The sequence below is a fragment of the Scyliorhinus torazame genome, chromosome 17 (assembly GCF_047496885.1).
Source record: "Scyliorhinus torazame isolate Kashiwa2021f chromosome 17, sScyTor2.1, whole genome shotgun sequence".
NCBI classification, from domain to species: Eukaryota; Metazoa; Chordata; class Chondrichthyes; order Carcharhiniformes; family Scyliorhinidae; genus Scyliorhinus; species Scyliorhinus torazame.
The window spans coordinates 156,081,748-156,107,335 of NC_092723.1; the positions used below are offsets into that span (position 1 = coordinate 156,081,748).

Genomic DNA, 25,588 nt, shown 5'->3' on the forward strand with positions numbered 1-25,588 from the left:
GATTGCAGTGCTAAGTTCCTTGTTAAAAGTTACTTAGTTTAGTTCAAATTATAGCAGGTAACATATTAGCATAGGTAGAGGATTGGTTAGTGAACAGGAAGCAGAGATTTGGGGTAAATAGTACATTTAAGATGAGTGCTGAGACCTCCACAATTAACTATCTATATCAATGAGTTGGATGAAGGGATCGAATGTATGGTTGCTAAATTTGCTGATGACAAAAATATAGGTAGGAAAATAAGTTGTGAAGAGGACATATGGGGCGGGATTCACCGACCCCCCGCTGGGTCGGAGAATCGCCGGGGGGGCAGCGTGAATCCCACCCCCGCCAGCTGCCGAATTCTCCGGCGCCGGAGATTTGGCGGGGACGGGAATCGTGCCGCGCCGATCGGCAGCCGCAGGCAGCGGCCCGCCCGGCGATTCTCCGGCCCGCAATGGGCCGAGTGGCCGCCCGTTTTTTTTGCCGGTCCCGTCAGCGTAAATTAGAGTAGGTCCGGACCTGGCGGCGCGGGCGGCCTCTGGGGGGCGCGGGTGGATCTGGCCCCGGGAATTGCCCCCACGGTGGCCTGGCCCGCGATCGGGGCCCACCGATCCGCGGGCGGGCCTGTGCCGTGGGGGCACTCTATTCTTCCACACCGGCAGCTGTAGCAGTCCGCCATGGCCAATGTGGGGACGAAGCCCTCTGCGCATGCACTGGGATGACGCCAGCACACGCTGGCGCTCCCGCGCATGTGGCAACTCGCGCAGGCCGGCGGAGGCCCTTCGGCGCCAGTTGGCGTGGCAGCAAGCCCCTTTCCCGCCGGCAGGCACGGCGCAAACCACTCCGGGGCTGGCCTAGCCCTTGAAGGTGCAGAGGATTCCGCACCTTTGGGGCGGCCTGACGCCGGGGTGGTTCACGCCACTTCTTCCCGCCGGAATTGCCCACCCCGCCGATTACGGCAGAATCCCGCCCAAGGAATCTGCAAAGGGACAGAGGTTCAGTGAGTGGCCAAACATTTGGCAGATGGAATATAATTTTTTTTAAATAAATTTAGAGTATCCAATCATTTTTTTTCCAATTAAGGGGCAATTTAGCGTGGCCAATCCAACGACCCTGCACATCTTTGGATTGTGGGGGTGAGACCCACGCCAACACTGGGAGAATGTGCAAACTCCACACGAACAATGACCCGGGACCGGGATCGAACCCGGGTCCTCATGGCAGCAGTGCTAACCATTGCACCACATTATATTCCATGTAATGTGGGAAAATGTGTACTTGCCCACTTAGCCAGGAAGAATTGAAAAGCAGCATATTACTTAATTAGAGAGAGATTGCTGAACTCTGAGGTACAGCAGGATCTGGGTTTCTTGGCACATGAATTATAAAAATGTAGTATCTAGATACAGCACATGATTAGGAAAGCAAATGGAACGTTGTTTATTGCAAGGGAAATGGAATATTAAAAATGGGGAATTTTTGAGTTCGTACAGGGCATTGGTGAGACGACATCTGGAGAACTGTGTACAGTTTTGGTCTCATTATTTTAAAAATGAAACACAGTGAGCGGGATTCTATAATAATGGGGCTATGTCCCCACGCTGGCGTGAAAACCGGCGCCAACCACTCCGGCGTTAACGGCCCCCGAAAGTGAGGAATTCTCCCCTTTCTAGGGGGCTAGGTTGCCGCCGGAGTGGTCCCCGCAGCTCCAGCTGGCGCGGAACGGCCCGCGTATTTCTGCGCATGCACAGGGTTCCCTTCTCCACGCCGGCCCCCGGGCAATATGGCAGAGCCCTACAGGGGCCCAGCGCAGAGTAAAGTAGGCCCCCACGGAACCAGCCTGCCAACCGATCGATAGGCTCCGAACGTGGGCCAAGCCACCGTGGGGGCCTCTCCTGGGATTGCCCCCCCCCCCCCCTCTCTCCAGGACGGCCCCTGAACACTCACCTTCCAGATCCCGCCGTGTGGGAGTGAGTAATCCACGCCGGCGGGACTCGGCCAGAATCGTTGGCCACTCGGCCCATCAATGCCCGGAGAATCGCCGGGGGGGGGGGGGGGGGGAGCCGCCCGGGGATTCTCCGACGCGCCACCAGGTCGGAGAATCCCGGCCAGTATTCAAGGATTCACTCGACCGATTCATGGACGAAGAGGTTATCTTAATGTGGAAAGATTAGGCAGGTTTCACCTGTATCCATTGGAGTTTAGAAGAATGAGTGACAATCTTATTGAAACATACAAGGTCCTGGAGGGACTTGACAGGGATGGGGGGGTGTATTAAGAGATCGTTTTCCCTAAAGGGGACTAGAACTAGGGGCACAGTTTAGAAATTAGGGGTCTCCCATTTAAGTTGATATGAAGAGAATCTTTTTCTCTCAAAGGATTGTTAATCTGGAATTCTCTTCACTATAGAGCGGGGTAAATCAATATTTTTAAGGCAGAGGTAGATAGGATCATTAATTGACAAGGGAGTGAAAGGTTTCAGGGAGTAGACAGGAAAGTAGAGTTGCAACCAAAAGAAATAGGAGCAGAAGTGAGCCATTCGGCCCATCGAATCTGCTCCACCATTCAATGAAACCATGGCTAATCTGATATAATCCTCAAATCCACTTTCCTGCTTTATCCCTATAACCATTGATTCTTTTACTGATTAAAAATCTGTCTATCTCAGCCCTGAACATACTTAATGACCCAGCCTTTGCAGCTCTCTGCAATGAACAATTCCACAGATTCACTATCCTATCTGTCTTAAATGGATGACCCCTTCTCTTTGATTTTGCTCTCTGGTCCTAGATTTTACCACAAGAGGAATCATCCTCTCAGCATCTACCCTTTCAAGCCCCCTGAGAATCCTATATGTTTCAATAAGGCCACTTCTCATTCTTCTAAACTCCAGTGAGTGCAGATCCAATCTACTCAATCTCTCCTCATAAGAAAAGCCCTCCATACACGGGATCAATTTAGTGAACCTTCTTTGGACTGCCTCCAATGCCAGTATATCCTTCCTTAGATAACGGGACCAAAACTGTTCACAGTACTCCAGGTATGGTCTAAGTAGTGCCTTGTATGGTTTTAGCAGGACTTCCCCATTTTTATACTCCATTCCCTTTGAAATAAAGGCCAACATTCCATTGAGTTTCCCAATTACCTGCTGAACCTGCTGAGCTTGCATGCTACCTCTTTGTGATTGATGCACAAGGACCCCCAAATCCCTCTGTGCTGCAGTTTTCATTTGAGGTCACAATAAGATCAGCCATGATCTTAACAAATGGCAGAGCAGGATTGAGGGGCCAAATGGCCCATTCCTCCTAATCCATATGTTCATATGTATGTGTTTGGCATTCAGGAACTGTATCTGAGCTTCATTTATCTCAGGCAATCACAGCTTCCTTGTTCAAATTGATGCAATAGTCTTGATAAAGCCAATCTTAGCCAATTGACTTGAATAGACGTAGGATTTTCTTTAATTTCTTTAATTCGAGTTACAGTATGGGATGTGGCTTATGTTGCCCCTCAGCTGGCCATATTGTAGGTCAATATGTGCAAAGACCTTCTGTTTATTACATTTGGAAGATTACTCCATGAAATGGTCACATGTTTTCACAAATAAAACTGGTTGGTCAAATAGCTAAAGTCTACAAGCGTCTTGGTAATTCCCTGCCCCATGCATTAAAGGTAATCAAGCCCTTCCAGTAATTGAGGTTCATTAACTCACCCTCTTACTGACAGTACAGGGGTTTCATTAACAACCCCCCTAAACTGTAATGGTATGTGGAGTGCACAGTACGGCCATGAGAATTAAAAGGTAGGTTTTCAGTAACCCCTCCTACCCTGACACATTAAAGAAAGTCTTGTAATTATCTCCTTAGAAGTAAAGGAACAGGGATCCATTAGCCTCCCATGTCCTTAGCCAACTGTAGAGAGATCCTACAACAGCGGTAAATAAGAGATTGCAGACTTACGTTTGACTGTGTTCCGAGATTCCTGAAATCCAGAGTGCTCCGATCCCCAGTTCAAATTCTCACAATCACGATGCAAAGTCTGTTCGTGCCTTGTTGACCCTTTGCCTTTATCAATCCCATAGCACATCTTCCACAATCCCACACTGCGCTTTCTCCCATCCTCCAGAGCCTGGTACACCCAGTTTGGAGTGAATGCTGCTGCATTGTTGAGAATCAGAGACAGGAGAGCCACTGCTACAGCTGTAGCCACCAGCTTTTGGACAGCCATGCCCAGCTGCTTTTCCTTAACTCCAAGACAGCTCTAAGTTGCTGAGCGAACAAAAAGGAGCTTTTTTATTTCTACTCAAAACACTCATGTGCATTAGAAGTGCAGGTGCACCTAGAGCTGCCCGAGAGCTGCTAGGGGAGCTGAGCATTCATCCTCACATCCACTAGTATCCTCAACAGGGATGTGTCAGATTCTGAATACTTTGGGTGTCCAAGCTGGTGCAAATGAAGTGGTTTATCCGCCCTCTTGCGCCTTCTTGACCGGAGATGCAGCAGTGAGAAGCTGCCTTTCACGCAGGTCCATCCCTTTTGCTGAAGATATGGATGCTCCAAGTGAAGAGCCTTGAGTAAAGCTTGAGGAGGCAAATGGGTGATCACCTAGCCCAGTGCAGCTAGTTGTCAATTTGTTGAAAAGCAGATCAACTTGACGTCCAAGGAAGTTTGTTGTAATGTTTGCTGAGATTACCTTCAGTTTAAATCAGAATATTTAAAAATGCAGCTGAGCACCATGTAGTAGATTAACCAATTAAGCAGAAATTGAGCATCTTGTTGAAATAGACTTCATGCTTTGAGAGTGACACAATCCTGTCATGCTGGTAAGATACCAAAGAGAAAACGGCTCTGAAAGTTAGGAGGAAGCTGTTTTTCTAACTGTTGGTGAGTCTTTGGGCGTTGCTGGCTGCAACAAACATTCAGTAGTGCGATTTCACAGTCAAACATTAACAGGATGTGTTTCCTCTGAGGAAGGGACCCGGACGACAATCAAAGCTGCTTTTTCAACTCCTGGCTCAAATAATTTGGAAGCGGCACAGTTTCTCCTTCTGTGTTCTGCTGTATGGACAAGGTCACTGTGGAGGAAATGAAAAATATGGAATGGCACCAAAGTGGTCCATGGGCTTCTGCCTTAACATACTGCAAATTATGATAGAGTGCTTCTCTTTTTTAAAATATAAATTTAGAGTATCCAATTCCTTTTTAATCCAATTAAGGGACAATTTTAGTGTGGCAATCCACCTACGCTGCACATCTTTTTGGTTGTGGGGGTGAGACCCACTCAGACACAGGGAGAATATGCAAACTCCACACAGTGACCGGGGCCGGGATCGAACCTGGGTTCTCAGCGCCATGAGGCAGCAGTACTAGCCATCATGCCGCCCACTTAATAGAGTACTTCTAATAGATTTTGACTCTTCAAATCGTTTTTGGTTACTGGGTGAAAAAAATGTGTGCGTACAAACGTATATCTCTGCAACTACAAAATCTGCAGTCTGCCTCTCTGAGGCTCGTATTATGGTCTGTATGTCTATCTCTCAGACATGCGGACACAGTAATGGTACATTCTAGAGTCGCTGGATCCTTCAGCGATCATTTTTCTCGTTTTTACTTTCTCTGCATGCTCTTCTCACCCCCCCCACCCCCACCGCACTTTCTCCCTTTTTTCTTTCTCATGTGCTTTGTTTTCAGGGTTTTTTTTGCTCTCATTCTTTCTTGCGCTTCCCAGTCTCCCCTCAGACCCCTCTCACTAACATCTCTCTCCCCTCTCCATTGCCCTTCCACTCTTTTGTCCCACTCCCTGACCCTCTCTTTCTTGCCCCTCACACTCTCCCTCACCCCAATCCCTCGTCCCTCTCTCTCTCCACTCCTCTCTCCCTCTCACTCCTTTCTCTCATCTCCCCACATCTCTTCCCCCTTCCTCCATCTCTCTTCCTTTCCTCCATTCTCTATCTTCCCTCTGTCACCCCTTGCACCCCTTTCTCTCCCCTCACCCCCTCTGTGTCTCTAGCTCCCCTTCCTGTGAGCGGCATGGTAGCACAGTGGTTAGCACAGTTGCTTCACAGCTCCAGGGTCCCAGGTTCAATTCCTGGTTTGGGTCACTGTCTGTGCGGAATCTGCAATTTCTCCCTGTGTCTGCGTGGGTTTCCTCCGGGTGCTCCGGTTTCCTCCCACAGTCCAAAGATGTGCAGGTTAGGTGGATTGGCCATGCTAAATTGCCCTTTGTGTCTAAAAAGGTTAAGTGGGGTTACTGATTTAGGGAATAGGGTGGAGGTGTGAGCTTAAGTGGGGGGCTCTTTCCAAGGGCCTGTGCAGATTGGATGGCCCGCATAGCCTCCTTCTGCACTGTAAATTCTATGATTCTTCCCCCTCCCATCTTGCACCCCCTCGTTCCCAATCTCCTACACCCTCTCTCTACTCCCCCTTCTACTCCACCCCTCTCTCTCCCTACTCCCCCTTTCTCTCTGCACTCCCCCTCTCTCTGCACTCCCACCCCCTTTCTCTCTGCACTCACTCCCCCCCTCTCTCTGCACTCCCCCTTTCTCTCTGCACTCCCCCCCCCCCCCTCTCTACACTCCCCACCCCTCTCTGCATTCCCCACCCCCTCAGCACTCCATCCTCTCTGCACTCCCCCTCTCTCTGCACTCCCCCCTCCCCCTTTCTCTCTGCACTCCCCCCTCTCTCTGCACTCCCACCCCCTTTCTCTCTGCACTCCCACCCCCTTTCTCTCTGCACTCACTCCCCCCTCTCTCTCTCTGCACTCCCCACCCCTCTCTGCACTCCCCACCCCTCTCTGCACTCCCCACCCCTCTCTGCACTCCCCACCCCTCTCTGCACTCCCCACCCCTCTCTGCACTCCCCACCCCTCTCTGCACTCCCCACCCCTCTCTGCACTCCCCACCCCTCTCTGCACTCCCCACCCCTCTCTGCACTCCCCACCCCTCTCTGCACTCCCCACCCCTCTCTGCACTCCCCACCCCTCTCTGCACTCCCCACCCCTCTCTGCACTCCCCACCCCTCTCTGCACTCCCCACCCCTCTCTGCACTCCTCACCCCTCTCTGCACTCCCCACCCCTCTCTGCACTCCCCACCCCTCTCTGCACTCCCCACCCCTCTCTGCACTCCCCACCCCTCTCTGCACTCCCCACCCCTCTCTGCACTCCCCACCCCTCTCTGCACTCCCCACCCCTCTCTGCACTCCCCACCCCTCTCTGCACTCCCCACCCCTCTCTGCACTCCCCACCCCTCTCTGCACTCCCCACCCCTCTCTGCACTCCCCACCCCTCTCTGCACTCCCCACCCCTCTCTGCACTCCCCACCCCTCTCTGCACTCCCCACCCCTCTCTGCACTCCCCACCCCTCTCTGCACTCCCCACCCCTCTCTGCACTCCCCACCCCTCTCTGCACTCCCCACCCCTCTCTGCACTCCCCACCCCTCTCTGCACTCCCCCCCTTCCCCTCTCTGCACTCCCCCCTTCCCCTCTCTGCACTCCCCCCTTCCCCTCTCTGCACTCCCCCCTTCCCCTCTCTGCACTCCCCCCTTCCCCTCTCTGCACTCCCCCCTTCCCCTCTCTGCACTCCACCCTTCCCCTCTCTGCACTCCACCCTTCCCCTCTCTGCACTCCACCCTTCCCCTCTCTGCACTCCCCCCTTCCCCTCTCTGCACTCCCCCCTTCCCCTCTCTGCACTCCCCCCTTCCCCTCTCTGCACTCCCCCCTTCCCCTCTCTGCACTCCCCCCTTCCCCTCTCTGCACTCCCCCCCTTCCCCTCTCTGCACTCCCCCCTTCCCCTCTCTGCACTCCCCCCTTCCCCTCTCTGCACTCCCCCCTTCCCCTCTCTGCACTCCCCCCTTCCCCTCTCTGCACTCCCCCCTTCCCCTCTCTGCACTCCCCCCTTCCCCTCTCTGCACTCCCCCCTTCCCCTCTCTGCACTCCCCCCTTCCCCTCTCTGCACTCCCCCCTTCCCCTCTCTGCACTCCCCCCTTCCCCTCTCTGCACTCCCCCCTTCCCCTCTCTGCACTCCCCCCTTCCCCTCTCTGCACTCCCCCCTTCCCCTCTCTGCACTCCCCCCTTCCCCTCTCTGCACTCCCCCCTTCCCCTCTCTGCACTCCCCCCTTCCCCTCTCTGCACTCCCCCCTTCCCCTCTCTGCACTCCCCCCTTCCCCTCTCTGCACTCCCCCCTTCCCCTCTCTGCACTCCCCCCTTCCCCTCTCTGCACTCCCCCCTTCCCCTCTCTGCACTCCCCCCTTCCCCTCTCTGCACTCCCCCCTTCCCCTCTCTGCACTCCCCCTTCCCCTCTCTGCACTCCCCCCTTCCCCTCTCTGCACTCCCCCCTTCCCCTCTCTGCACTCCCCCTTCCCCTCTCTGCACTCCCCCCTTCCCCTCTCTGCACTCCCCCCTTCCCCTCTCTGCACTCCCCCCTTCCCCTCTCTGCACTCCCCCCTTCCCCTCTCTGCACTCCCCCCCTTCCCCTCTCTGCACTCCCCCCTTCCCCTCTCTGCACTCCCCCCTTCCCCTCTCTGCACTCCCCCCTTCCCCTCTCTGCACTCCCCCCTTCCCCTCTCTGCACTCCCCCCTTCCCCTCTCTGCACTCCCCCCTTCCCCTCTCTGCACTCCCCCCTTCCCCTCTCTGCACTCCCCCCTTCCCCTCTCTGCACTCCCCCCTTCCCCTCTCTGCACTCCCCCCTTCCCCTCTCTGCACTCCCCCCTTCCCCTCTCTGCACTCCCCCCTTCTCCCCTCTGCACTCCCCCCTTCTCCCCTCTGCACTCCCCCCTTCCCCTCTGCACTCCCCCCTTCCCCTCTGCACTCCCCTGTGTTTGTCCAGAATGGCTGATATTCTTATTAATCACTTCTGTGGTAGGTTGTATGAAATTGCCTTGACACAAATCAAGAATGGAATTTAGTTTGCAATCTTGACTGTAATAGAGCCTCTACTGAGACTAGAATTGGCATTTCCTGTATCTATGAAGATTGTTAATAGCTTTATGAAGAGGATTTTAAATATATACATCCTATGCAGTTTCCGTGTGATTAATGTCATAGAACATATTACTATAGTAGAATAATTGGAGAGAATAATTTATGTAACCCCCTTGCCCCATGTGTGCTTTTAATTTTTATGCAAAATATACCCAGCGCCATCAAAAATAGATCATTTAGTCATTTATTTCATTTTTTATTTGTCAAATATTTATATGCACAAATTGGTTGCTTTGATCTTGGGCGTGACTTTGAACAGCATGTGGATGTTTGGTGAGAAGAGGAAAGTCAGTAAAGAGAGGGAGGTCCTCCTTTGCGTTTTGCTGGAATTGGTTTCTGATCTACCACAGGGGCAAAGGAAGTCCAGCAAGTGCCATCTCTATAATCACGCTGGTTCCCCAACGTCAATTCTCCACCCTCGCGCCGGCCACGATTTTGGCGCAATGGTGCGGAGAATCCAGCACAAGAGGTTGCTCATTTAAACAGATATGAGGAGAATCTTTTTCTCTCCGAGGGTCTTGAGTCTCTGGAACTTTCTTCCTAAGGCAGAGGAAGTAGAGTCATGAATATTTTTAAGATTCTTGATGAACGAGGGGGTGAAAGGTTATCGGGGTAGACAGAAATGTGGCGTTTAAGTTTCAGCCATGATCTTATTGAATGGCGGATCAGGCTTGATGGGCTGAGTGGCCTACTCCTGCTCCTAATGCTTATGTTTGTATGTTCCAACATAGCAACAGTGGTTAAACTTCAAAAGTTATTTGTGGTCTGTAAGAATAAGAGGAGGTGCTATTGCAATGTAGCATCAGGCTTCTATATATAATGAAAACTTTTGTCTCAGTTGTGACAATTGGAAGATGTTAGGAAAATTGGATTATAAATATAGTGGGCAATTTAAGAGTTAAAAGCCTGGTGTTAGAATGTGTTTATTTAAAAGAATTCTGTTTGCAGAGCCTGGGTGGTTTTAGCAGCCAGCAAGTGAAATTGACACAGCAATGTGTTTATCAGTCTGGGCTAATGCACAGTGGATTGATTGAGGAAGTCCCTGGGGAGTTCATAGACTTCATAGAATACCTACAGTGCAGAAGGAGGCCATTTGGACCATTGCATCTGCACCAATGCTTTGAAAGAGCACCCTACCCAGACCCACTCCCCACAAACCCGTAACCCCACCTACCTTTTGGACTAAGAGGCAATTTACGATGGCCAATCCACCTAACCTACACATCTTTGGACTGTGGGAGGAAAGCGAGCACCAGGACGAAACCCACACAGACAAGGGGAGAACGTGCAAACTTTGCATTGACTGTCGCCCAGGGTCAGAATAGAACCCATGTCCTTTGTGCTGTGAGGCGGCAGAGTTAACCACTCGAGGATGCAGCTGGGTGAATCCTGGAGAGGCCTCCAGCGGGTTTCCCGACAGCCTTCACGCCTCGCGGGATCCACCCAAGTCACGTGGGGCGTCGGAGTCAGAAGCATGCCCAAATGGTGCGTGACCAAACCGATTTCGGCAAACTTACCCGGGATCTACCAGCCTCCCCAGCGAGGCCGCAGCCAGCACCATTCTCACAAACATGGACCAGGCAGAACAGCACCCGAGCTATCAAGGGACTCTGGGTGGTCAGGGTCAGTGCTGGGTGGTTCCCTGGCCCTCCCCCTGGAATGTGACACTGCCCCGGTGCCAGTGCCAGGGTGGCACGGCAAAGGGTTAGGAATTGAGGGGGGCATGCCCATGAAAGGAGGGTGGAGGGAGATAATGAAGGGTGGGGTGTGTGCATGGCAGGTAAGTAGGGGCCTCTGAAGAGGGGGGACCGCCAGGACCCCATAGCAGGGTGTCCTCACTTGGGGGGTGGGGAATGACATTGTCCTTGTGTGCGGGACCCACAAGCTAATTTAGATCGAGGCACTCTTTGAAAATGGTGGCCTGATCTCTGAGTTCAGCTCCCCAGGGCTGGAAAAAATTCTAAGAGGGTGATTCTCCCAAAAGATTTCTAAGTTCATTTGTGGCGGGCTTTGTATGGAGTTTCCCGGAGGCTCTGCCGGCGAATTCCTCACTGCTATTCAGTGACACTTAGTCTCTAGTCTTTTTTTTGGGCCCTGGGGAGTTTCTGGCCGATTTAGACAACTTCCGGCCACGCTGCGCCGGCAAAGCATGTTGCCGCAGCGCAGCGTGGCCGGTGAAAGCCGGGAGACCCCATCCCCGGGATCTATCTGACTCGCGATGCCTCGGGGGATTCAACGCAATCTCACAGAATCATACCCACAATTGGCAGGATCACCTTTTGGCAAAGCTGCATATTAGAGTGAGGCAGTAAGCCTTACTCTAATGTGCAGATTCCACGAGGTACCCGAGGCTTTGGGATTCAACCCTTTGCCTCGGGGACCTCAGGCAATCACTGTTTGGTCCTGTCCCCCCACTGCCAAGGTGCCATGCTGGGGTTTTTTGCACCCGTGCGGGCGCAATCAGGCTGGGGATTGCCCTGTGTGGGTATTGGGGGGTGCAGGGTCCCTCCCATTTTGCGTTCGGGGTGGGGGGAAGAGAGAGAGGAGGTTAAGAATGGTGTCCCGATCTCTTGCTACAACGGGGAGTGGAGCTCCCCATTGTAAAAAATGGAGCTATGTGCAGCCTCGGCCGCGCATTCCCCGTTTAGGCCCCTTATTCAAAGCGAGTCACTGCGTGTGCCAGGAAGCACACTGCTAAACACGCTCGCTCGGGGACTTTGGGCGCGATTCTCCGGCCGCTTCCGCCCAGCGACCGGAGAATCCCGCCCGAGGTCAATGGACTTCTCCATTGTCTGCGTCTCGCCCGTGGTGTTCTTGCTGCGGGTAGGACGGAAGAATCCAGCCCTTTGTTTTTAGCAATGCGGAGCTGAACTCTTGAGATCGAGTCGCCAATTATGAAAGGGCTGCCCATCTCTAATTGAGATTGTGGGACCCCACACCCATGGGCAATGTCACCCCCCACACACATGGACATTACCCCACAACCCGAAGTGTGGACACGCTGCTATGGGGTCCAGGACCCCCACCTATCACCCACCCCAACCTCCCAGAGGCCCCTACTTACCTGCCCTGCACCACCCCCACCCTTCAAACCCCCCCCCCCTTCACCCTCCTTTAATGGACATGGCCGCCCCTCGGGCCCTGACCCTTGGCAGTGCCATCTTAGCATCCATATACCCTGGCACTCGGGCAGTGCTCCTGCCAACTTGACAGTGCTACCTGGGCCAGGAAAGCGCAACAAGGCCGGAGAATCGTGCCCAATGTGTTTTTCAGCTTGGGGAGATTGTCATTGCTGGGTGGATCTCAGAGAGGCAGTGAATTTAGAGAAGCTTTGTGTGTGTGTGTTGGAGAGAGAGAGATTGAGAAAGAGAGAGAAAGACTTTTTAAAAATAGTAATATTTTAAAGCAGAGCAGTCTTTAGTGAAGACAAGAGGCTGAAACAACCTAGTTGAAGCAGTTATTTGAAGATATTCAGCCAGAGTCTGAAGGGGTTCCAACCGGAGCCCAATCTGTTTTATAAAGCAAGTATCACTCTGTCCTGCTAATTTTAAGATGGATTAAGAGCTATATGTTTGTTATCTTGGTGTTTAATGGAAAGTTTTGAGTAGTCGTGCTTAAGATGTAAATTATAAGCTGTTATTTTTGGTTGTGAGGTTAAAAAGTTTAATATTGTAGTTATAATAAAGTTTTGGTTTTAAAATAACCAACCATTTCTTCATGCAACCACTCCTGGAGCGAATCATTCTTTCTGCACAGTCTTTCAAATATATTAAAAATATTGGAGTATTGGTTCAGTTTCCTAGCCACTGTTGGGGTCTGGTCTGGGATCGTAATACAGTGAATGTTGTGCCTTTCTGTAAATTTTCCCAGAATGCATTGGTCTGAGATCATTCATTAACAACTGTTGACCAATGAGGTGTGAGATTTAGATGACAAAACAATAGAATTCAGATGAAGACAAAGTCTGCTCATGTCCGGTGATAATACAACCAAGAACCAGGCTGAATATAGAAGCTTCAGAGGGGAAATGAAAAAAGAGAGAGAGTATGAAAACAGACAGGCAGCTAACATAAAAGGGAATCCAAAAATCTTTGATAGGTGTATAAATATTAAAAAGGCGGTAAAAGGAGGAGTTAAGAGACAGAAAAGATTTGTGTGTGGAGGCACAGGGCATAGCTGAGGTATTAAATGACTACTTTGCATCTTACCAAGGGAGATGCTGCTGTTTAAATAATGGGGAAAGAGGATGTAATTCCGACAGTTGAAGGGTTTACAATTGATAAACAGGCTGTGTTAGAAGGGTTATTTGTACTTAAAAGTTGAGAAGGCACAAGGACCAGGTGCGATGCATGCAAGAATACGGAGAAAATGAGTGTGGAAATTGCAGAGGCACTGGCCACAATATTCAAGTCTTCCTTAGACTCTGGGTTGCTGCCAGAGGACTGGAGAATTGCAAATGTTTCTCTTTTGTTCAAAAATTGTTGTAAGGACAAGCCCAGCAGCTTCAGGCTAGTCAGTTTAACCTCAGTTGTGGCAAAATGAATAGTCACTTGGGCAGATGCAGGTTAATGAAGGGAAGCAAATGGTTTTTAACCAGCTGGAGCTTTTTGATGAGGTAACAGAGTGGGTTGATGAGAATAATGGTGTTGACGTGGTGTACATGGACTTCCAAAATACATTTGCTCACATGTCTGTTGTATGGAACTTTATTAAAGTTATAGCCCATGGAATGAAAGGGACAGTAGTGACATGTATACAAAATTGGCTGAGTAACAGGAAACAGAGAATGGTAATAATAATCTTTATTGTCACAAGGAGGCTTACATTAACACTGCAATGAAGCTACTGTGAAAAGACCCTAGTCGCCACATTCTGGCGCCTGTTCGAGTACACAGAGGGAGAATTCAGGATGTCCAAATTAACTAACAGCACGTCTTTCGGGACTTGTGGGAGAAAACTGGAGCACCCGGAGGAAACCCACGCAGACACTGGGAGAACGTGCAGACTCCACACAGACAGTGACCCAAGCCGGAATCGAACCTGGGACCCTGGAGCTGTGAAGCAACAGTGCTAACCACTGTGCTACCATAGTTAATAGATGTTTTGCTGACTGGAAGGAGATTTATAGCTGAGTTCCCCAAGGGGTCAGTGTTAGGACCTTTGTTCTTCCTGACATATATTAAAGACCTAGACCGTGGTGTACAGGGCACAATTTCAAAATATGCAGATCATATGAAATTTGGAATCATTGTGAACAATAAGGAGGAGAGTGTAAAACTTCAAAAGGACGTAGTCCGGTTGGTGAAATGGATGGACAAGTGACCGCTTAAAGTTAATGCAGTGAAGTGATGCATTTGGTAGGAAGAATTATACATAAATAAAGGGTACGATTATATAGGGGTTGCAGGAGCAGAAGTGTATGCGTGCATAATTCATTAAAGGTGGCAGGACCGATTGAGAGAGCAGTTAATAACGCATATAGCATCCAGGTCCTTATTAGTAGGGCATAGAGTACACGAGCAAGAAGGTTATGTATGGAACATTGGTTTGGCCTTGACTGGAGTATTGCGTGCAGTTCTTTAGGAAAGCTGTAAAGCCATTCGAGAGGGTGCATAAAATATTCATAAGAATGGTTCCAGAGATGAGAAACTTCAGTTGCATAGATAGATTGGAGAGGTTGGGCTGGTTTACCTTGGGGAAGATGAGAGAGGAGATTCGATAGAGGTATGCAGAATTATGAAGGGCCGGGACAGAAAGAGGAAAACCTTCCATTGGTGGAAAGATTGAGGACAGGAGGGCAAAGATTTAAGATAATTGGTACAAGAAGCAGTGGAGACATGAGGAAAAACATCACTGAGTGCCTGGGATCTGTAATGCACTGTCTGACTGTGCGGTGGAGGCAAGTTCAATTGAGGCATTTAAGGGGGAATTGGATTATAATCGGAAAAGTATGCAGGCAATGAGGAGAAGGCTGGGGAGTGGCAGTCGGTAAATTGCTTCTTTGGAGAGCCGGGGCTGACACGATGGACCAAATGGTCATCCTCTATATGTAACCATTCTATGATTCTGTGATTTGGATGGTCTAAATAACCAATTATCTAAAATATCCCAAATCCTAATCAACTGGATGGCTCCAACAAAATTCAGCAGTGGTTTATCTTTTTCCTGGTAGTTTCTACTATCCCTTATCCATTTTGTCCCTGCCACTACCCCATATCCATCCTGTTCTTACTGTATTTGTGCTCTGCTTCCCAGTTCACACCCCTGCTCCACGTGCAATCCCAGCTTCACTATGTCTGAAGCTGTGGAAATGCCTTCCAGTCCATTCAATCCACTGTATCTATTTGTAAGTTCACTAATGCAAAATAATAAAAATCAAAGTAAGCAAGCCCCTAATGTTATTGTTGGTTTAGCACTACTGGCTCCCAGCTCCAGTGACCCAGTTTCAATTCCGGCCTCAGGTGACTGTGTGGAGTTTGCACTTTCTCCCGTGTCTGCGTGGGTTTCCTCCTGGTGCTCCGGTTTCCTCCCACAGTACAAAGATGTGCAGGTTAGGTGGATTGGCCATGCCCCTTAGTGTCCAAAAGGTTAGGTGGGGTTACATGGGCTTAAGTAGGGTGCTCTTTCCAAGGGCCGGTGGAGACTCGATGGGCCGAATGGCCTCCTTCTGCACAGTAATTCTATGATTCTATGTGACATTACTGGCTGAGTGAGGGAGACAAATTCAGCCACCATGAGGGGACCAGAAGGCAAGGGAGGTGGACTCTTGATGTGGAAAGGGCAGGTAGCATTCTGTACCCAGCAGTTTGTAAAGGATTTTTAGTGGCTCTATTTAACTTCTAACAGCCAGCCTAATAACCCAAGATAGAAAGTAGTGAAATACAGTGTAAAATCCAGTTTGTATTATCCAGTTATAGTTAAAGGTGTAACATTTACACCAGATTTTACAGTAAATAAATTACATTTGGGTTTACAGTAAACCACCTGTGTGTTGCATCCGCCTGATTCACTTCATCCTGTTTCACAGTTTGTACATCCAATGTACATCACAACACAATATTGCTGTTACCACAAATAGTTTCTGTACTTTTCTATTTAAATGCTATTACCCCCACACATCTGCTCTCTATTAAAAGCCAGTTGCTGTTTCCTGCAGGTTAGGTACATATAGTCATCATTGTGTTTAAGTCAGAACACAGGAAGAATCCTGAGCACAAAGACTTTGAATTTTTCTGCAATCTCTCTGGTTTAACCCTCTCATTGTGATACTACAGATAGCCAGGAATGCAATGCCTCAGGACATGTCAAATCTAGGATGGGAGATTCTTTTGCCGGTTATGTGTCATGCTCTTTCAATGTGCTACCAATTGTTTTCAGTTGGAAGCTGTGTTATTTTCACTATCTGGTGAAGATTGAGTACATGAAAACCATTCATACATCCTCCGTGAGCCTATATTTAGTCTTCCCAGTGTTCCTCATATACAACCACAGCAAGATAACTGCTTAAACATTCTTTGAATGAATGTCCAAGCACTAACTATTCCTCCCAATCATCTTCAGATAACAAACGTACAGGGGCTCACCGCAAAGATTTTAAGACTGAAACTTCACTTGGGAATAAAACTATTAAGTGAAAAAACTGTTCTCAGTAACATTTGACCGTATATTAAACAGTGAAGTAATAAAAGGTTTTGCAGCACTTTGCAAAGAAACCAATCACCCACTCTGATAGATGTCAGAATATGACAATGTCCTCAGTTCAAAGGAGACCATTCGGCCCATCGAGTCTGCACTGGCCCTTGGAAAGAGCACACTGCTTAAGCTCTCATCTCCACCATACCCCCGTAACCCAGTAACCCCACCTAACCTTTTGGACACTAAGGGGCAATTTAGCATGGCCAACCCACCTAGCCTGCACATCTTTGGACTTTGCAAACTCCACACACAAACTCCACACAGTCGGCCGAGGCCAGAATAGAACCTGGGACCCCGGAGCTCTGTGCAGCAGTGTTAACCACTGTGCCATTGTGCCGCCCGATTGGAGCAGGCCATTTCATCTCTGTAACTGCAAAGTGTTGAAACTAATTATGCATCATTGGTCAGGCATGATAACTAAATGTTCCTATAAACCCTCGTCAGCAGGTTGGAATGGGATTTTCATAATTTTGCATAAATTACTGCCACCCTGGTACTGCCAAGGTGCCCAGATGACACCGCCAAGCCAGAAGGAACGCTGCCAGGGTGGCAATGCAAGAGTGCTTGAGTGCCAGAGTGGCACTGCCAAGGGGCAAGAGGGGCCTTGCCCATAAAATGAGGGTGATGGGGGGGTTTGAAGGGTGCGCCGCAACAGAGATTTAACCCTGCACTATCCCTTGGAATGTTGACTACAGTGAAGAAAAAGCGTTTCCAGGCGTGTTCTGTGAAAGAAAAATTCCAGAGCTATACTCACTTCTATACATTGCATATCACAATCAGCATGTAAAATGCAGCTGATGGTTTCTGTCCAGTCCCTGAAATTTTTCTGGTTAAACTGCTCTCATTATACAGGATAAAATAGAAAAACAGATGTAGAATAGGGAACTGTCAGAATTCCAACATTCATCCACTTTCAATTTTGTGACTGGATTTAGGTGAAGGGTGAATTTTGAGATATCTGTTGTGTTTGTATATTTATTTTCTAGTTGTTTCCCTGACCAAACAAAGGAAAGAAGAAAGAAATACTGAATTTATATGGCACCTTTTACAACTCCTGACCTCTCAAAGTGTTTTACAATCAGCATTATACTTGAAGCGTAGTCACTGTTGTAATGTAGGCAATTACTCTATTTTGTTGCACCGCTGCTTATAATGTAATGCCAAACCAGGGAACATTAAAAAAATTAAACGAATCACAGGGTAAACAAAATGCTGCCAACTGGTAGCTTTTTGAAATATTTGGGGCGCGAATATCCGGCCACATTGCGCTCTCGCAAGCTTCCCGACAGCCTCTGCGCCTCAGAGTTGGAGCCACGCCTAAAATGGGCGTGACAGAATGACGCTCGCGGACGTAGGTCGTATACCTACTTACGATCTACCTGCGCGGGATCCACTGGCCTCCTTCGATTCACCGGCCTCCCCGGGAAGGCTGCAGACGGGCACCAATCAGTGCTGGCCCACACAAATAGTGGACCAGGTGGAACGGCACCCGGCGGGGTCTCCCGGGCCACTGGAGACCCTAGGGTGGTCCAAGTCAATGCAGGGTGGCTCCCTGTCCCTCCCCCTGGAATGTGGGCACCTTGGCACTGCCCAGCTGGCACCTTGGTACTGCCACCCTGGTATTGCCAAGGTGCCCGGATGGCACCGCCAAGCCAGCAGGAACACTGCCATGGTGGCAATGCAAGGGTGCGTGAGTGCCAGAGTGGCACTGCCAAGGGGCAAGGGGGGCCTTGCCCATAAAATGAGGGTGATGGGGAGGTTTGAAGGGTGATAAGTAGGGGCCTCCGAGAAGTTGGAGGGGTGATGGGTGGGGGTCCTGGAAGGGAGGGAGTGCTGTAAGGGGGCGTGATGAGGGAGGTCCTTAGGGACCCCATAGCCGAGTGTCCTCTCTTGCGGGGGGTGGGACAATTGTCCAAGTGGTGGGGGGGTGACAGTGCCCATGGGTGCAGGGACCAACAAGTTCACTTAGAGATCGGGGCACCCTTTCACAATGGCGGCCCGATCTCGGAGTTCAGCTCCCCAATGCTAAAAAAAATTCGAAGTGTGGCCTCAACCGGTGAGAAGCTCCCCAGAGCCCCAAAAAGTGACTTAAGTGTCTGAATAGCGGTGGGGAAATCGCTGAAAAACCCACCACAAATGAACTTAGAAATTTGGGGAGAGATTTGGGCCCATAGTTCCGTGACCCAGCTCTAGCCCAATTCCTGGGATCTATGCACTTCTTTTTCTCACAACTATTGGTGTTGCACATGTTTACTTCCCTGTTATTGTTTCTAGTATTACAATACACACTTACTTTCATCTTCTAATCCCATGTTGCAAATAATGTTCAGTTTTGGTGAGTGGATGTGATGTATGATGAACAGCTTCTACAGTAATTGATTTTATTGCATTTCCCCAATCCCTCAACCAGTGTTGCACATGTTATACAGTTGTGGACTGTAATCACAGTCTTGTGTCACTGTTTGGACAGCACGGTGATGCAGTGGTTAGCACTGCTGCCTCATAGCACCTAGGTCACTGTCCGTGTGGAGTTTGCCCATTCTCCCCTTGTCTGCCTGGGTCTCATCCCCTCAACCCAAAACTATGTGCAGGGTAGATGAATTGACCACGCTAAATTGTCCTTTAATTGGAAAAAGAAAGAATTGGGTACTCTAAATTTATTTTTTTAAATCTTGTGTCGATGTTTTATAGCATCAAGCGTTTAGTATTTGTGTGTTGATCATGTTAAAGCTATAGCAAACCACCATTTAAGCCTTCACTTCAGGGCGACATCGTGGCACAGCACTGCTGCCTACGGCGCTGAGGGCCCGGGTTCAATGCCGACCCCGTGGTCACTGTCTGTGTGGAGTTTGCACATTCTCCCCGTGCCTGCTTGGGTTTCACCCCACAATCCACAGATGTGCTGGTTAAGTGGATTGGCCACACTAAGTTGCCCCTTAATTGGAAAAGAAAATAATTGGGTACTCTAGTAATTTTTTTAAAAGCCTTCACTTCAATCCTGTCAGTACCAAAAAGCAGAGGTGTAGCTAGAGAAAGTTCTGACTGTATATTACCTGCTGGACAGGCCTTTTTAGGGCTTTGTTTTAAACTTGAATTAGATTGTTTAAAAATAAGGACTTTAAGTAGAGCTGTATTACAGCACAGCTCTTTGGACAACAGATAGTTATGCGCCTTGTAATGTGCCTTGGTTCCCTCAATTTTATGCAATTTTGCAAAAACTCAAAGTAGGGGGACTTGGAACAGTGAGGCTTCAAATCTGGGTGAACACTGCAACTTTATTTTCAATATGGCCTCGGCTTCAATGGATCCTCTGTTCATTTTGGTTGAATGATGGAGTTATCTCCCAATATCCCATCCCTCAGTTTACATCGTATAACACAACATGGAATCCCAGTAATGTCAAACATGGGTAGCACAGTAGTTAGCACTGTGACTTCACAGTGCCGGGGTCCCAGGTTCGATTGAAGAAAGAGAAATACTGAAAAATCTCAGCACGTCTGGCAGCATCTATCGGGAGAAAAGAGCTAATGTTTCGAGTCCAGATGACCCTTTGTCAAGGCTGTAGATGTGTGTGTGTGGGTGGGGGGGGGGGGGGGGGGGTGGATAAGATGGGGGGCTAAATATATATAAAGAAAGAAAGAAAAGGTAAAAGACAGTTAAAATGAAATGGGATGAAAACAAATGGGTCGAGGTGGGGTAGAGCTATTCATTTGAAGTTGTTGAATTCGATGTTGAGACCGGAAGGCTGCATGGCTAACCAGAAGATGAGATGTTGTTCCTCCAGTTTGTGTTGAGCTTCACTGGAACATTGCAGCAGGCCAAGTACTAACATGTGGGCATGGGAGCAGGGTCTTGTGTTAAAATGGCAAGCAACGGGAAGGTCAGGGTCCTGAATGCGCACAGCCGAAGGTGCTCAGCAAAGCGATCACTCAGTCTGCGTTTGGTCTCTCCTATATAGAGGAGACCACATTGGGAGCAGTGAATGCAATAGACCAAATTGAAAGAGGTGCAAGTGAAATGCTGCTTAAGCTGGAATTAGTGTTTTGGGCCTGGGATGTTAAGCATGGAAGAGGTAAAGGGGCAGGTGTTACACCTTCTACTTGTTGATGTGGGGGGTGGGGAAGGGGGAAGCAAAGGTTGTAGATGTGGGGGGTTTGACAGCCTTGACAAAGTGCCATCGGATTCGAAACGTTAGCTCTTTTCTCTCCCTACAGATGCTGCCAGACCTGCTGAGATGTTCCAGCATTTTCTCTTTGGTTTCGGTTTCCAGCATCCGCAGTAATTTGCTTTTATATTTTCTTCATCGTTTTCAAACTATCTTTTGTCTGCTTCTATCTAGATAGTGCAGGAAGTGCATCTTTATGCTACGGAGTGCTACACAGCAACATTAGTGAGGGGGATATATATTCACTGATAATTCTCATCCTAAGAATGTCAGCTTTGATTTAACTGAGTCACAGAGTGACTGTTGCTTCCCCACTCATTGTGATGAGCAGCTTAGGAACACACGCTAAACCAAGAATATTACTAACATCCTTCCAAGTTTCCTTAAGTAAGGCAATTTACGAATTCATAGGATGCAGAATGGGTTCTAATTAGAGATATAAAGGGGAAAATACTGTTCAAATACTAGATGCATGTACACCTTATAAAACTGGGTTAAAGAAAATCTAGTCACTTCAACTATTTCTCCCTTTTATAGAAAGTGCTTTTTTAAACAGTATAAACATTCACTTATCTCAGTGAATAACACAGTCCAACAGCAACATTGTAGAATGGTTACATACAAAATCAGTTTAAATTGCCCCAGGCTAGCCGAACACCCACAGAATTTACAGCTAGTTACATGGATTGGAAGTAAGAAGGAGAGATTACCCAGTTAGCGAGTCCACTTCTTCATCTGTTGCTAACTGTAGTCTGTGGTTCTACTGTGAACTCAGTTTACAACTTGATCCCATCCAAGATAAAGATGCAACACTCCTCAGCTTCAACAATCAATCTCTGTGCTAGCACAGGATCGGCAGACAAATGGAAAAGCAACAGTTTCCCTTTAATATTGGGCCCTACATACACGCTGCTGTGATTAAAGGCTGCCGTGCAAGCTCTGTGTGCTGAATTATCCTTCAGTCAAGTCTCCTCACGGAGTGAGCAGCAGCCAGCTAACTCCCAGCTGTGAGCTCTGACGTACAGGAAACCAGTCTGGGAAATGCTGGGGGAGGGGTGTTGGGGGCAGGGAGAAAGAAACAGTTTAAATCATCTTATCCGTGAGGGAAAATATAACTAAAACGGTCGAACAAATTCTGAACCATTCACGTGTCAAGATGCAAATCGCTTTTACCTGTTGTTTTAATCTCGTGTTTATGCTGCTGGAGGAGTATCTGCAAATGTAAAAACATTCAGCAGCAGGTCTCCTTTGTACAAATACAGTTAGATCCTGATAAACAGACAGCCACTTTGCCAAGAAATACAATATTGGGACCAGCTCTGTGTTTTTCTGGAATTGACTGCACGGTGTTCAGTTGTTGGGCTCTTTTCTCCATTATCCGTCCGGCATCAAATAATAGGTTACTGATAGGCAACTTACATTCCTGGGGTGGAATTTTCTGGGGAAAAAGCAGTGTCATTTTCAGTCAGAAAATCGATGCGAATCCCGCTGCACCGCAATTTTCAGGCACTTTGGAATAAGAAGTTTTTCCCCACATGGAAAACGCCGAGCCTGAGATGAGAAGCGTCTGATGCGCCCGCCCGGGGGGGGGGTGTATTTAAACAGCTCCTCACCACTTCCTATCATTCAATCCAAAAGGATGGCAGCGAGGAAGCCCGCACCTTGATTCGTGGAGGGTTCCCGAGCTGTTTGAGGGATGCTGTGAAGAAGAGGCGGGCAACAATATACCCTCATTCTTCCAGAAGGTCCACCAGCAAGGTGACAAATCCCGTTTTACGACGGCATCAACAGGCCCCAGGAGCAGCTATACTGAGCCCTATAGAGGACCCTAGTCATTTGTTTATTCCTGACATATCTTATAGAAAGATTTAGGGTTATCCTTGATCCTACCTGCCAAAGACTTCTCACGTCCCCTCCTGGCTCTTCTTAGCTCTCTCTTTAGGTCCTTCCTACCTAACTTGTAACTCTCGAGCGCCCTAACTGAACCTTCATGTCTCATCTTTACATAAGCCTCCTTCTTCCTCTTGACAAGTGTTTCGACTGCTTTAGTAAACCACGGTTCCCTTGCTTGACCACTTCCTCCCTGCCTGACAGGTACATACTTATCAAGGACACGCAGTAGCTGTTCCTTGAACAAGCTCCACATTTCCGTTGTGCCCATCCCCTGCAGTTTTCCTCTCCATCCGATGCATCCTAAGTCTTGCCTCATTGCATCATAATTGCCTTTCCCCCAGAAATAACTCTTGCGCTGCGGTTATATACCTATCCCTTTCCATCACTAAAGTAAACATAATCGAATTGTGGTCACTGTCACCAAAGTGCTCACCTACCTCCAAATCTAACACCTGTCCTGGTTCATTACCCAGTACCAAATCCAATATGGCCTCTCCTCTCGTTGGCCTATCTACATACTGTGTCAGGAAACCCTCCTGCACACATTGGACAAAAATGGACCCATCTAAAGTACTCGAACTATAGCGTTTCCAGTCAATATTTGGAAAGTAAAAGTCCCCCATAACAACTATCCTGTTGCTTTCGCTCCTATCCAGAATCATCTTTGCAATCCTTTCCTCTACATCTCTGGAACTTTTCGGAGGCCTATAGAAAACCCCTAACAGGGTGACCTCTCCTTTCCTGTTTCTAACCTCAGCCCATACTACCTCAGTAGATGAGTCCTCATCAAACGTCCTTTCTGCCCCCGTAATACTGTCCTTGACTAACAATGCCACCCTCCCCCTCTTTTACCTCCTTCCCTGAGCTTACTGAAATATCTAAACCCCGGCACCTGCAACAACCCTTCCTGTCCCTGCTCTATCCATGTCTCCAAAATGGCCACAACATCGAAGTCCCAGGTACCAACCCATGCCGCAAGTTCACCCACCTTATTCCGGATGCTCCTGGCATTGAAGAAGACACACTTTAAACCACCTTCCTGCCTGCCGGTACACTCCTGCAACTTTGAAACCTTACTCATGACCTCACTACTCCCAACCTCCTTTATACTGGAGCTACAATTCAGGTTCCCAAGTCCCTGCTGAACTAGTTTAAACCTTCCCGAAGAGCATTAGCAAATTTCCTCCCCCCCCCCCCCCCCCCCCAGGATATTGGTACCCCTCTGGTCCAGGTGTAGACCATCCCATTTGTAGAGGTCCCACCGACCCCAGAATGAGCCCCAATTATCCAGAAATCTGAAACCTTCACTCCTGCACCATCTCTGCAGCCACGTGTTCAACTCCTCTCTCTCCCTATTCCTCGTCTCGCTATCACGTGGCATGGGCAACAACCCAGAGATAATAACTCTGTTTGTCCTAGATCTAAGTTTCCACCCTAGCTCCCTGAATTCCTGCTTTACATCCCTATCCATTCTCCTACCTATGTCGTGGTACCTATGTGGACCACGACTTGGGGCTGCTCCCCCTCCCCCTTAAGGATCCCGAAAACACGATCCGAGACATCATGAGCTCCTTATAAATTTCTGAGACCTTCCCTTCTCCCACTCCCGATTTTGAAACTACCTTGTCTTGTATCCCCTGGGGCGGTAGAAACGGAAAGGTCAAAATCTGCCTTCATACAAAGTCTCTCACCTGCAGATAGCGAAACCCATTCCCACCCCGCAATTCAAACTCCTCCTCCAAATTCTCCAAACAAGGAAAGCTCCCATTGATAAACAAGTCCCCCAGTTTCTCAATCCCTGCTCTTTGCCACCTCCAAAACCCCCATCCAACCTCCCTGGCACAAACCAGTGATTGCCACAAATTGGAGCCCACACCGACGCTCCCCCCTCTCCCATATGCTTCCGCCACTGCCCTCAAACTCTTAGAGCATGTCCCACCTCCAAAAGTCCTCCTTCATTTGCTCAAATAACCGGGCCAGACTTAATTTATGCAACTGCTCCCACCCCCATGCCACCTGAATTCCCAAGTAATGAAAACTCCCTCCAACCACTTTAAATGGCAACTCCCCCAACCTCCTCCCCTGCCCCCTCGCCTGGATCACAAAAACCTCACTCTTACCCATGTTCAATTTATATCCTGAGCACTGGCCAAATTCCCCTAAGATCCGCATAATCTCTCCTATCACTCCCTAACCTGTCAGAAATATACAGGAGTAGGTCGTCTGCATACAACGAGACCCTGTGTTCCACCCCTCCCCAGACTACCCCCTTCCAGTCTTATGACGCTGTCAGTGCCATTGCCAATGGCTCTATATCCAAGGCAAACATTAGTGGGGAGAGTGGACATCCCTGCCTTGTCCCCTGGCTCAGTCTGAAATATTTTGAGCTCAATCTGTTCGTTCGCACACTCGCCACCGGCGCCTGGTACAGCAACCGGACCCAGTCTACAAAACCTGCCCAAACCCAGACCGCCCCAGGACCTCCCACAAATACTTCCACTCCACCCGGTCGAAGGCCTTCTCCGCGTCTATAGCGATCTCCACCTCTCCTCCCATTGGAGGGCATCACAATGATATTCAAGAGCCTTCTAACGTTGACCGTTAGCTGCCTTCCTTGGACAAATCCCATCTGCTCCTTTCCTATCACCCCTGGAACACAATCCTCTATTCTCAAGGCCAAAATCTTGGCCAGCAATTTGGCGTCTACGTTTAGTAGGGAGATTGATTGGTCTGTATGACCCACATTGTTCTGGGTCCTTCTCCCGCTTCAGGATCAATGAAATAGAAGCCTGTGACATTGTTGGGGTAAGAACACCCCGCTCCCGAGCCTCATTAAATGCCCTCACCAGCAGCGGACCCAGCACTCCAGAAAACATC

At 49.1% G+C, this 25,588-nt stretch overlaps 2 protein-coding genes across 4 annotated transcripts in view; one reads left to right on the forward strand and one right to left on the reverse strand.

The window, feature by feature from the left end:
* Positions 1-22,324, reverse strand: part of tmem204 (transmembrane protein 204) — a 50,719-nt gene extending 28,395 nt beyond the window's left edge. Inside the window, exons 1-2 of one of the 3 annotated variants that reach the window (XM_072481368.1) lie at positions 21,992-22,324; positions 3,940-5,054 (exon numbers count right to left, since the gene is read on the reverse strand). In XM_072481368.1, coding sequence (XP_072337469.1) covers positions 3,940-4,207 — 268 coding nt within the window. In that variant the 5' untranslated portion in view covers positions 4,208-5,054; positions 21,992-22,324. Of the gene's footprint in view, positions 1-3,939; positions 5,055-21,528; positions 21,812-21,991 lie in introns of those variants that run through there. The other 2 variants (XM_072481369.1, XM_072481366.1) reach the window with 2 other exon arrangements.
* ift140 (intraflagellar transport 140 homolog (Chlamydomonas)) overlaps positions 1-25,588 on the forward strand; it is a 183,065-nt gene that overhangs the window by 98,200 nt on the left and 59,277 nt on the right. Inside the window, 1 exon segment of the mRNA XM_072481370.1 lies at positions 357-446. Coding sequence (XP_072337471.1) covers positions 357-446 — 90 coding nt within the window.